Consider the following 10,998-nt stretch of genomic DNA (forward strand, 5'->3'; position numbering starts at 1 on the left):
TGAAGGAGAGGCTGCCGGAATCACAGATGACATCTTAATTGGCCTTTTGGTGCCAGATGCCGGCCTGGAAAGACGTCCAGGCCAGGTCCAAGCTGTAACTGTGTCTCAGTTGCCAGGCACGGCATTAGGAAAGGTTTTTAGGAGCCTAGTGGCTCTACTGGGAGCTCCCACGGGTATTAGGTTCTCCAGTGTTGTGCTGCCTCCCCTCCTCGTACAAACACCCTTCTTCTCTCTCCATGCTTCCTGCAGAGCACTCTGAGGCTTTGTCAACACCCGTCAATCTGAGGCGAATTCAGATAAAGAAAAGCCCAAGGACGACAAAGGCCAGGCCTTCTTTGTGTTCAATCTATTCACACTGAGCTACTGGGGTCTGGCTTTTCTGCAGCTTCGTGCAGTGTTTAGGTGGAAACAGCCCCCCCACGCCTCACAAAAAACCCTCCACCCTTCTCATTTAAGCTACATTGATGTCCTGCAAATGTCCAGTTAGCCACCAAATAACTGCCAACCTCTAACCCTGAACCACCTCTTACTGTTCCCTTTCCCACTCCCCTTTATGTGATACCTTTCTCAGAAGAATCATTTCCCATTACCCTGAGCCTGTTCTACATGCTAGTCCAAATGAAGGTACATTTATTTGATCTAAAATATGAGCAAACACACAGTCCACTCTGGAGTTAAATGAGGAGAGTGAAAGTAAAGGTAGAGGACTGATATTAAAGATGAATCTGATTAGCGAACAAGAGAAGCGGTACCACGGTGTGAAATGGGCTGCTCACAAAATGATTACCTAATATTCCTGTTTGACATTACTCTTGATCCTCGGCGTGAAGCAGGGAAAGATCTTGAAGCTCTCCCGACAGATGGTGAAATGAAAATCCATTTTTAATGAAGTTACAGTTTAGTCTCTCACACAGCGCTGACGCTTCTGACAAGGAAACACGATATTTTAAGGTGTAAGTGGATCAGATTTGAATCAAAGACTATATTTGTAGCATGCATGTCAAGTACAGTGAGTGTTGGATCATAGTTGTAAGTAAGAAAACACAAAGCTTTGAGGATTTGGGATGCTCTGAAATCGAACTGGAGCATGTAGTCTTCTTATTTTTCTCTTAAATCGATCAGTAGTTTAACAAATGAGCTGGACCTTTTTCACGGAAAAGTTCCTGCTGTTATTCTGCTTCACAGGGAGGTCAAAGGTCAAGTTCAGCTTGAGAACAGCTTCACCTGGAGCTTGAGTAATCAGTAACTCACTGAAGGACTTTTTTAATCTTTCCTTTCAGGCAACTCTCATTAAAAAAAAAAAAAAAAATCTAACTTCTGCATCTTGAACTCGCCTTTTTCTAATTTCCGTTTGTCTCCACAGAACGAGCCATCGCCAGACACGAGGTACGAGAGATCGAGCAGAGGCACACGCAAGACAGCCTGCGGGAGCGGGACTCAGCCGCAGCGCTGTCCGACAGCGAGGATGACGTGGTCATCATCTACAACCGGGTGCCCAAGACGGCCAGCACTTCCTTCACCAACATCGCCTACGACCTGTGCGGGAAGAACCACTACCACGTCCTGCACATCAACACCACCAAGAACAACCCGGTCATGTCCCTCCAGGACCAGGTCAGGGGACCTGCGTTTCCTCCACCTTCCTACACCTGATCATCTTTGTCTGCTACGGAGATCATTATTGTGATATGTTGATTTTGGTTTGTTCAGGTGCGGTTTGTAAAGAATGTGACTGAATGGAGGGAAATGAAGCCGGCTTTCTACCACGGACACGTCTCCTTCCTGGATTTCACCAAGTAAAGAAGCGTTCATTTCACATAGTGTTTTTTTTTGTTTTTTTTTTCCTCCCCACCACCAGCCCTGTAACCAGTTGATCCACCCTGCTGTGGCTTTGATCAGCTGACTCCACCTTGTGGTCACTTAAAGCTGTTCACTCTCAGAAAAGCAAATTGTAGCTATTTGAATGTTTAAGAAAACAAAATTGCATAAAAACAAAAATTCTGTTTCATGTATTTTGACTTAATTCCTGGTGAGTTTTCTGAAATGAGTAATTCTCCTCAGGTTCGGGGTGAAGAAGAAGCCCATCTACATAAATGTGATTAGGGACCCAATTGAAAGGCTGGTGTCCTATTATTACTTTTTACGTTTCGGGGACGATTACAGGCCCGGCTTGAGACGCAGAAAACAAGGAGACAAGAAGGTAAAACACCTTTATTCTTTTATTTAAGGAATGGATTCATTTTCATTTAAATAACAGGGATCTGTGGATGAAATCTCACTTAATATTTGGCTTGAGTGATCAAACCGAGCATTTATCTTCCAGAGCTCAGCATTTTGAGGCCTCTGTGCTGCCGACAGTCATCAAGGGATTGAGTGTTTTTGGGGTGTCCATGGTTGAATCCCGTTGTTGTAAATGGAAAAACATCAGGAATGCTAGCAAAAAAAATCTAATTACATCTGGCACAAATGTTCATTTGGACTCAAGGATGAGCTCATTAAAAGTTAGTATTCAAGATCAGTGTGACCTCACCAGAGTCGAGAATTCGCAGTTTAATTATCGCTAAATTTCACACAAATGTGTCTAACGGGAAAATCTGATGAAGTGGTGACATAAAATGTGACCAGACTGGGTTGTTACCAGCTACTTAACTAGCATACCACTGTGAGGTGGTAATTCCAGTTAAGACAAAATTCCCTCTGTTTCATTTCTCCCAAATGTGTGTTTCGTTTTTTCTTTTGAACTAGAAGAATAATTACTGGAGAATTCAATTTCTGACTAAACTGTGGAAAATAACCACTTAAAGTAACTTTTAAAGGCTCGGTGATTATATTTGTGCATAAAGCTACTTCAGAATGTTGTCGTCTTTCTTTTGTTTTTAAGTGCATTAAGGGATATGAAGGTCTAATATGAAGGAACACTTATCTTTTCCTCTACTTTCTTGGTGTTTTTCATGTTCTGTGTTTCAGACGTTCGATGAATGTGTATCAGCTGGTGGCTCGGACTGCGCTCCCGAGAAGCTCTGGCTCCAGATTCCCTTTTTCTGTGGTCACTACTCCGAATGCTGGTGAGAATTCAAACACCTGCTGCTCCTGCTGTGTCATATTCAGACCACATTGAGTCTGACATTATCAAACGTGTGTCCTTTTTTTAGACATTTGCATGTTGACAGAAGAGATCTGGTTATATTGCAACCAAAAACAGGAATGAACAGGTTTAATGATACAGCTCATGTACCTAATAAAATAGTGTAGCTATAAATCAATGCACTACTGTTTTGTTTTCTTCGTGGTGTGCAGTGTGTGTTTAATTTTTTTTTTTAAATGAGCAAAGCAGACAAGATGAGAACAAAAGAAGAAGTAGCAGACCTGAAAAAACTACAGCAGAGAGTAAAGTATCCCAAAGTCATGTCAGGCTTTCGTGTAGCATCATTGCTGTTGGTAATCAGTGGATGGATCAACTAATGTTGCAGATCCTGTATTAGGCCTTTGCTGGGTGTTTAACTGTTTCTTAAACACGTGACTTTTCAGATACTGTTCATCAGTCACAGGGAGGTTTGTTTTGTTTTTTTAAACTTGCCATTTCTTTTATCCTCCAATGTCCAGTTTTGGGGGTTTTAAGGACACGCTGCACACCATGCTGAGTTTTTGGCTAATAGACCTCCCTCTCCGTGGCCACCTCCTCTAGCTTGTCCAGTGGAACACCAAGGCGTTCCCAGGGCAGCTGACAGACATAATCCCTCCAGCGTGTCCTGGGTCTGTTCCTTGGCCTCCGAAAGAAAACCGGTTCCTCCTAAAACAGTCAGGTACAAGAACTTGACTGAAAATGAGCGAAAAAGCAGCCAATGTCTGAAGAAAAACTTCTGAAAGCCCAGAGAACCATTGCTCAAGAGCACTTAAAAAAAACTGCATTACAAGTCTGGTTCCTTGGGAGCAAAATAGGAATAAATCAAGACTGGCTCGAGACATTTGCACAGTATCAAATGTTAAATATGCATGATTGGGTTCAGATTTAACACCACTGTTAGGGTAGGAATAAATGCAGCGGTGAGATATTTTTCTCTGGGTTTGTTGTCAGTAACACAAACAAGCAAAGTCACTGACCTTGTCTTTTCCTCGGTGCATGCAGATGAAATTGTTAAAAAAGACGTGATGTATCAGTTTTGTTCAATAGAGCACCACATTCAGTCATTCTCTGCTTTGCTACACTCTCTTCTCAAGGTCTCCAGTAGCCCTCTCACAGCCTTGAGCCGTTCTCTCTACATTGTGTTTTCTTCCTTTTTTATCAGTCTCTCGCTGACCCTACTCATCCCTCTCACTCTGCCTAATCCTTTGCCAACTCTGCTTTCCATCTTTAAACCATCTACCCTCTTGCTGACTGAAGGTCTGAGTGTCTGGGATTTAGAGAGCAGTATATTAAAGTAATGGAAAGGCCCTTGGAAACATTAAATAAATAGTGAAGACAAAAAGGTGAGGTCAGTGCAGCCAGTCATAGATTGATGTGTTTAAGAAGGCCTTGCCAACAATTTACTTTATAGGTTTAAACAATCCTTATTTTATTTTCACTACCAAGCTTTTTTTTTTTTTTTTTTTTTTTTTCCCTTTTGCTCCGCTCTCCTGTTGTCTCAACCCTCTCCGGACTCACGGCTCACCTAATCGTTCATCCTGTCTGTCTTTCAGCTCCTCTCTGCTGCTCTTCTCTCCATCACCTCCTCTTCCTCCGTGTCAGGCCTTACATCATTCTTCCCCTCCATTTCTGCTCAGTTTTTCCAAGCTGTGTGGGATTTTTTTTTCCCATCCAGCAGAGCAGCGACTCCCTGAGAATAAAGAGAAAATATCCACATCGAAAAGAAAAACATGACTTTTTTTCTTCTTCTTTTTTTGTGTGTAGGAACGTGGGCAGTCAGTGGGCTCTGGAGCAGGCAAAGTACAACCTGGTGAATGAGTACATGCTGGTCGGCGTAACAGAAGAGCTGGAAGATTTTGTCATGATGCTGGAGGCCGCGCTGCCACGCTTCTTCAAAGGAGCCACTGAGCTGTACAAAACAGGTGATGCTCCTGCCACACAGTTATATTTATATATATATATTTATATATATATATATATAAAATATTATTTGCTGCTTCAATCCTCTCACTGCAATTTCAGGGCTAAATATTGTGTGTTTACGTGCTGCGGTTGCTCATTAGCGCTTTGAATTGCTCTCCCGAGAATTCGGCTGTGATCAAAATGCAGTCGTGCTGCTTCACTGATGTAGTTACAGATTAGTTATAATGAGTGCAGCCAGAATGAATAATGGAGAGCACAAAAGGGTCCGGTGTGACAATCACGCCGATGCACAATGATTCAATATACCCGAGCGCATTAATCAATTAATCTGAAGACTGAGTCTCACATTCAAATGTCATGTCGTCTCGATCTGGAGAAAAAAGAAAAACAGCTTTGTACACAGTGACTCGTTTTTTTGTGCACGGGTACAGCTAATGTTTACTAAATTACTCAGCTAGCACCTGGTTGCCAGGTTTCTGGCATTAGTAAGTTATCTGTGACTTTCAATCGGGTCAAACCGGAGGACTGTAGATAACGCATGACAGTTTGTGGTGCTTCTTTCTGTTTGTTTGTTTTTTATTTCTCTGACAACTGCACAGTGATGATGCATAGTCACTGTGCCTAGTCAAGTGTCATGCAATTAACAGTTAATTTAAAAACTAATTATTTTACAGTGCGTGGTTTTTGTTTTGGGTTTGTTTGGTTTTTTTAATACAGAGCAAATAAACTTGACACTATTTAGTGACCTGTTTCCAGAGTTAAATGGACAGTTAACTGCAAAGTCATATTTATCTATTAATCATCTTTATTGTAGGGCCATTTATTCCTTTTAGATACACTATATTGCCAGAAGTATTCATTCACCCATCCAAAGCATCTAATTCAGGTGTTCCAATCACTTTCGTGGCCACAGCCGTATAAAATCAAACACCCAGGGATGCAGACTGCTTCTACAAACATCTGTGAAAGACTGGGTCACGCTACCATAATAGGATCCCACCTGTGCAACAAGTCCAGTTGTGACATTTCCTCATTACTAAATATTCCACAGTCAGCTGTTAGTGGCATTGTAATAAAGTGGAAAGGATTGGGAGCGACAGCAACTCAACCATGAAGTGGTAGGTCACATAAAATCACGGAGCGGGGTTATCAGATACTGTGATGCATAATGTGCAGAGGTTGCCAACTTTCTGTAGAGTCAACACTACAGATCTTCAAACTTCACGTGGGCTTCAGATTAGCTCAAGAACTATGTAGAGAGCTTTGTGGAATGGGTTTATCATATTAAACCCACTGGATTAAGAATGGGATCTCACGCAAGTGCTTGTGACGGCAGATGAGCATATACTTTTGGCAATATAGTGTCATTTTGCTGCGAGTTTCCTTGTTGTGGAGATATTGGCTATAAAATCTGCTGAGTCTGATCCATCTTGATTATGCTTTGCTTAAATATAGGAATATAAGCAGTTAATTCAAGTCCCCCTTCTGCAAAGATTGACAGTTGTAACATGTTACAATTTGTGTAGAAATTACACAACAATTGTTTTCAAACGTTTGCCGATCTGTCTGAAAGTGACTGCAGTCTTGTTTGGAGACGGGTTGGAGATGGGTTGCCTCCCAACCGGTGACCTATGTCAGCGGTCCCCAACCCCCAGGCCTCGGACCGGTACCGGTCCGTGAGTCGTTTGGTACCGGGCCACGAGAGTTGAGGCTCAGGTGTGAAATGTATGGTTTTCAGGGTTTTTATCGGTTTTCAGCGTTATTTTGTTATCGTTTTTAGCGTTAACTCGGTTTTCCTGGGTCGTTTCACGTGTGTTATGAATAAATCTTCTTTTTTCGGTACCGGTACTAGTTTTATTTTGTTGTATTTATCCGCGACACCTTAAAGGCCGGTCTGTGAAAATATTGTCGGGCATAAACCGGTCCGTGGCGCAAAAAAGGTCACCATGCCTACCTGCAATTGCTTGTCGAAGCAATTTTTGTTGCCTACAAGGAGATTGCCCCCAATTCCCCCCCTCCTCACCCACCCCACATTTATGTATTTTATTTTTAAATTTCTGAAGAAAAGGCTTAAATAACTGTGCATCACACACCAGCACAATCTAAATGAATAAAAGTCCTATTTTTAGGTGAACTGGCCCTTTAAGACAGACTCCTTTAAGAACTGCAACAATCGCTTCTGCAAAACTAACAAAAGTAACACTTAAATGCATTACCAGTAAATATAACAGGCCGCTTATGTACTAAGTACTGAATGATTGAGTTCATGTCCTTTAATCCCATGTTGTTCCCCCCCCTCACTCGCATCACAGGCAAGAAATCCCACCTAAGGAAGACCAGCGAGAAGAAGCCGCCCACAAAGGAGTCTATTGCCAAGCTGCAGCAGTCCACCATCTGGAAGATGGAGAACGACTTCTATGAATTTGCCCTGGAGCAGTTCCAGTTCGTCAGGGCGCATGCTGTCCGGGAAAAGGACGGGGAACTCTACCTGCTGGCCCAAAATTTCTTCTATGAAAAAATCTACCCCAAAAACTAGAGAAGAGAGCGGAGTGCTTTGGAGGAGGACGGAACACTTTGTCCATGCTCAGTTGTGCGCTCTTGAGACAAACAGAAGTGGGAGTGAGGTGAGACTTGAGGACTACCGCTGACTGTGTGCCTCGTTTGAGAGCATGATGCAGAGCTGGAGAAGCAATCCGGCTGTGACGCAGCGACCGGACTGGCAGCAGTTGCTACTCGCGGCTGTGCCGGCCAGCTGGACGAGGAGCTCGTGTTTCAATCAGCAGGTTGCTATCGCTACCGGCAGCTGCTCCACTCCCTTTCACTTCAACGCCAAAGGTCGTCCATGCCGAGGGCCTCTCCCGGCTCGCGTCCTAAAGACGACCGGCCAACAGCTGATCATCCCTCCACTCCTGATTGGCTTCACTGTTCTTCTATCCAGAAGATTCTCATTGGCTCTGTACTGTTTGGTTGTGTTTGGTTGTATTTTATCTCTTTATTAAGTTTTTGGTTTGTATGTAAAGACGTTTGCCGGTGAAACGACATGCCTCACGCCTCATCACCACTACTAACTTAAAGAGACGGTACTGTAAGAAACATTGCTGTGTTGCTGGACATGAATGAAGCCTTTTGAGGTTTTTATGAGTAAAAGTCCTGTGAACGCAGACTGTTTCCCGGGGCAGGCGTGTATGTTTTATACTATACTAAGTGTGTGACTCTTATAAATGTGCAGCTTTTCCTATGGAGGGTAACGGAGGAAACGTTTACACCTTATTTTATTGAAGTGAGGTGAACTTGCTGCTTCTGTAAATATTTACAACTTTTTAAATCCATTGCATTTCCTGGCAGATAGGTTACAGAAGTCTGGACGTGTTGTCGGTTTTACTTTTGTCACGTAGAAGCATTTAAACACGGGCGGCTGCTAAAATCCGTTTGGGGAAATGTGCTTTTCCTTGTTTTCGATGCGACTTTTGTACCAGTAAATTTAAGACTTTTAGCAACTAAAGCATGAAGAGTGGACATGAGGAAGTTCCCCTGCTGTATTGGGTGTCACCTAACTCCACTATGAGCCCAAACGTTTCCATTTTTTTTTTTTTTTACAAGTGGGGAAATTATGTATTAATTCAGGAGCTTCAGAAAAGCATTCCCAGTCAAAGCCAGACTGTTTCTCATTGATTTTTATGCCAAGCTAACATAACCAGCTGCAGCATTACAGTACGTTTAAAAGGCTGATAAGAGATCAGTCTTCATTCATTTACTTGATAAATTGGCTTTATTTGGGCTCTAATGGGGTTTATTTTTTTAATCGTGTAAGGGAAACGATGAAAATTACAAGTATTTTAAAAAGGCATACTTTGTTATGATGGGAAAGAACCCCAGCTTCTTCCTGGATGTGCTGTCACTGTCTGTATTTGTATATCCAGGTGAGTGGATGCTCCCTTACCATCTGAGGACATACTGTAGTTAACCACTCGGTCTCGTGTGCCTTCTCTAGAGTTCGCCTTGTTTTGCAGGTTTTTGATTGAACATAAAGATAACACGGCTGCCATGTCTGTTTTCATCTTTTGATTGACAAACAATATAAAGAAGACTTTAAAAAAAAAACTACCTGAGGTTCATGACTGTTTTTTGGGGGTTTTTTTCTTTTTCAAATGTTTTTGCATCATCATCACTGTGTACAGCAGAGCAAGGATGATACAGATAAACTGAAAAGTCGAGCTGGCTTACTTCAGATGTCCTGCAGGTGGCGATAAAGAGCCTCCAGGTCCACTCCTGCCTCTGTGTGTGTGTTTATAATTTTCACATGACTTCCAAACAGTATTTGATGATTGCAGTGACGTAAAGCTAACCTCTTTATATTTCCAGCACGTGTTCAGCACCTCCTCTTCTCGTAGTTCCTGCAGATGAGCTTCATAAACGGAGGGCACTGAAACAGGACCGTGGTTATGTGAGAGGAGCCACCACAGGCCAGGGAAAGTTTATGTGAGCCAGTGCTGCCACAGCGTTATTCATCCATGCTCTCAGATAATCCCTGGACAGGCATCAGCTACTGGACTCATCCCCAGTAATCTCAGATCATTCTCCAGTTACAGCTTCCTGGTCTTGGCCCTCTGACCTAGATAAACATGGACAATGCCCCCCCTCTTACTCTGAAGCCTCAGTTACACGCTGCCTTTTAATGTTAGACCAGGGACTGCCTGTTTTTACGACAGTCTGCTACTGAAAGCTCCATGTAAACAACCTAAAATAAACCTTTAATACACACCCATACATACACAACATTTAACATATAGGCTGTAAGTTGTGTAGCGTTGTGTTTTTCAGTGTCAGATGTGAGGTTCCCTGTTTATTGGATGACATATAACAAATGTATAAAACCACTACAGATACCAGATTTTCTACTGATTCTTTTTTCTTTATTTTATGTTTACCAGTAATCAAGTGAGCCGGGGGATTCTTTCAGTTTAGCAAAGCTGGTCAAGAATTAAAAATGAGCCAAACTGTCACATCCTGGGGTTTTTCATTCAGTCACTAGGGTAATTTTTCCATACGCTAACTCTGTTGTCATGTCAGTCACTACCACTCCCACATGCCTGTCCTTTCTTGTCAGTAGTGTCACCTGATCTGCCTCTCCTCTCCACTCACCTGCTCCTATTCAGCCAACCGATACCGCGGTAGGTGTTCATCCAGCTCCCCACCACTGATCAGTCACACTGTCTTTGAGCTCGGTGCCTTAGCTTTCCAATATTCTGTGTCAGTGCCTGCTTTTTAATATCATTACCTGTAGTTTTAGAATTTGCTACATCTTGTGCTTTGTTTGTCAGTAGAGTTAATTTGCTTTTTATTTATTTAGTTGTTTTTTTAAACCAGGAGCCATTTTACTGGATGTACATTTACATTGTGCTCAAACTACAGGCACAATGGCTTTTTGATCATGTTCATACACCCTTTGGCCACAAGAGCAATTTTTACCTAAAAGCTTGAGCTTGTCCTCTGTTTTTCCTTTTTCTTTTTAAAATCCTGTCTGAACCATAGCCATCTCACTAAAACTTCACCATCCCCTCAGTAATCTGGATAATAATCATTTATCATGTGTTGTAACACACCCACATCTGTATTATTTGAGTGAGATAACAGAGGTGGAACTCCGGGGAGGTGCAACGCAGACATACACGTGTCTGATAATGGCAGATATCAATAAATATAAACAAACCTGCCAGCACATTAAATCGCCTCCATTTTTTGCCCTCCCACACCATGCACTACGCCTGAGCAGTTCACAGATTGTGAATACTGATGATGTATCACTGATGTATATGAAAGGCATCACAGTAACATCTATTCCGCCCCCTCCTGTCCTCAGTGGGCTTTTGGAGAATGACCTTTCCAGGAATTTAAACAGGAACATCACATTTAAAAGTCTTTAGTCTCTTTTTTCATGTACAATATCCTGA

At 42.4% G+C, this 10,998-nt stretch overlaps 1 protein-coding gene across 1 annotated transcript in view; it reads left to right on the top strand.

Annotated features, from left to right (window-relative positions):
• The window catches only part of hs2st1a (heparan sulfate 2-O-sulfotransferase 1a), a 30,975-nt gene extending 21,843 nt beyond the window's left edge, over nucleotides 1–9,132 (top strand). Inside the window, exons 2-7 of the mRNA XM_063462605.1 lie at nucleotides 1,364–1,614; nucleotides 1,711–1,796; nucleotides 2,062–2,200; nucleotides 2,968–3,065; nucleotides 4,889–5,046; nucleotides 7,360–9,132. Of these exons, the coding sequence (XP_063318675.1) occupies nucleotides 1,364–1,614; nucleotides 1,711–1,796; nucleotides 2,062–2,200; nucleotides 2,968–3,065; nucleotides 4,889–5,046; nucleotides 7,360–7,583 (956 nt within the window). The 3' untranslated portion in view covers nucleotides 7,584–9,132. The remainder of the gene's footprint in view (nucleotides 1–1,363; nucleotides 1,615–1,710; nucleotides 1,797–2,061; nucleotides 2,201–2,967; nucleotides 3,066–4,888; nucleotides 5,047–7,359) is intronic.
• Nucleotides 9,133–10,998: the final 1,866 nt, after the last annotated feature.

The sequence above is a fragment of the Pelmatolapia mariae genome, linkage group LG18 (assembly GCF_036321145.2).
Source record: "Pelmatolapia mariae isolate MD_Pm_ZW linkage group LG18, Pm_UMD_F_2, whole genome shotgun sequence".
Lineage (NCBI taxonomy): Eukaryota > Metazoa > Chordata > Actinopteri > Cichliformes > Cichlidae > Pelmatolapia > Pelmatolapia mariae.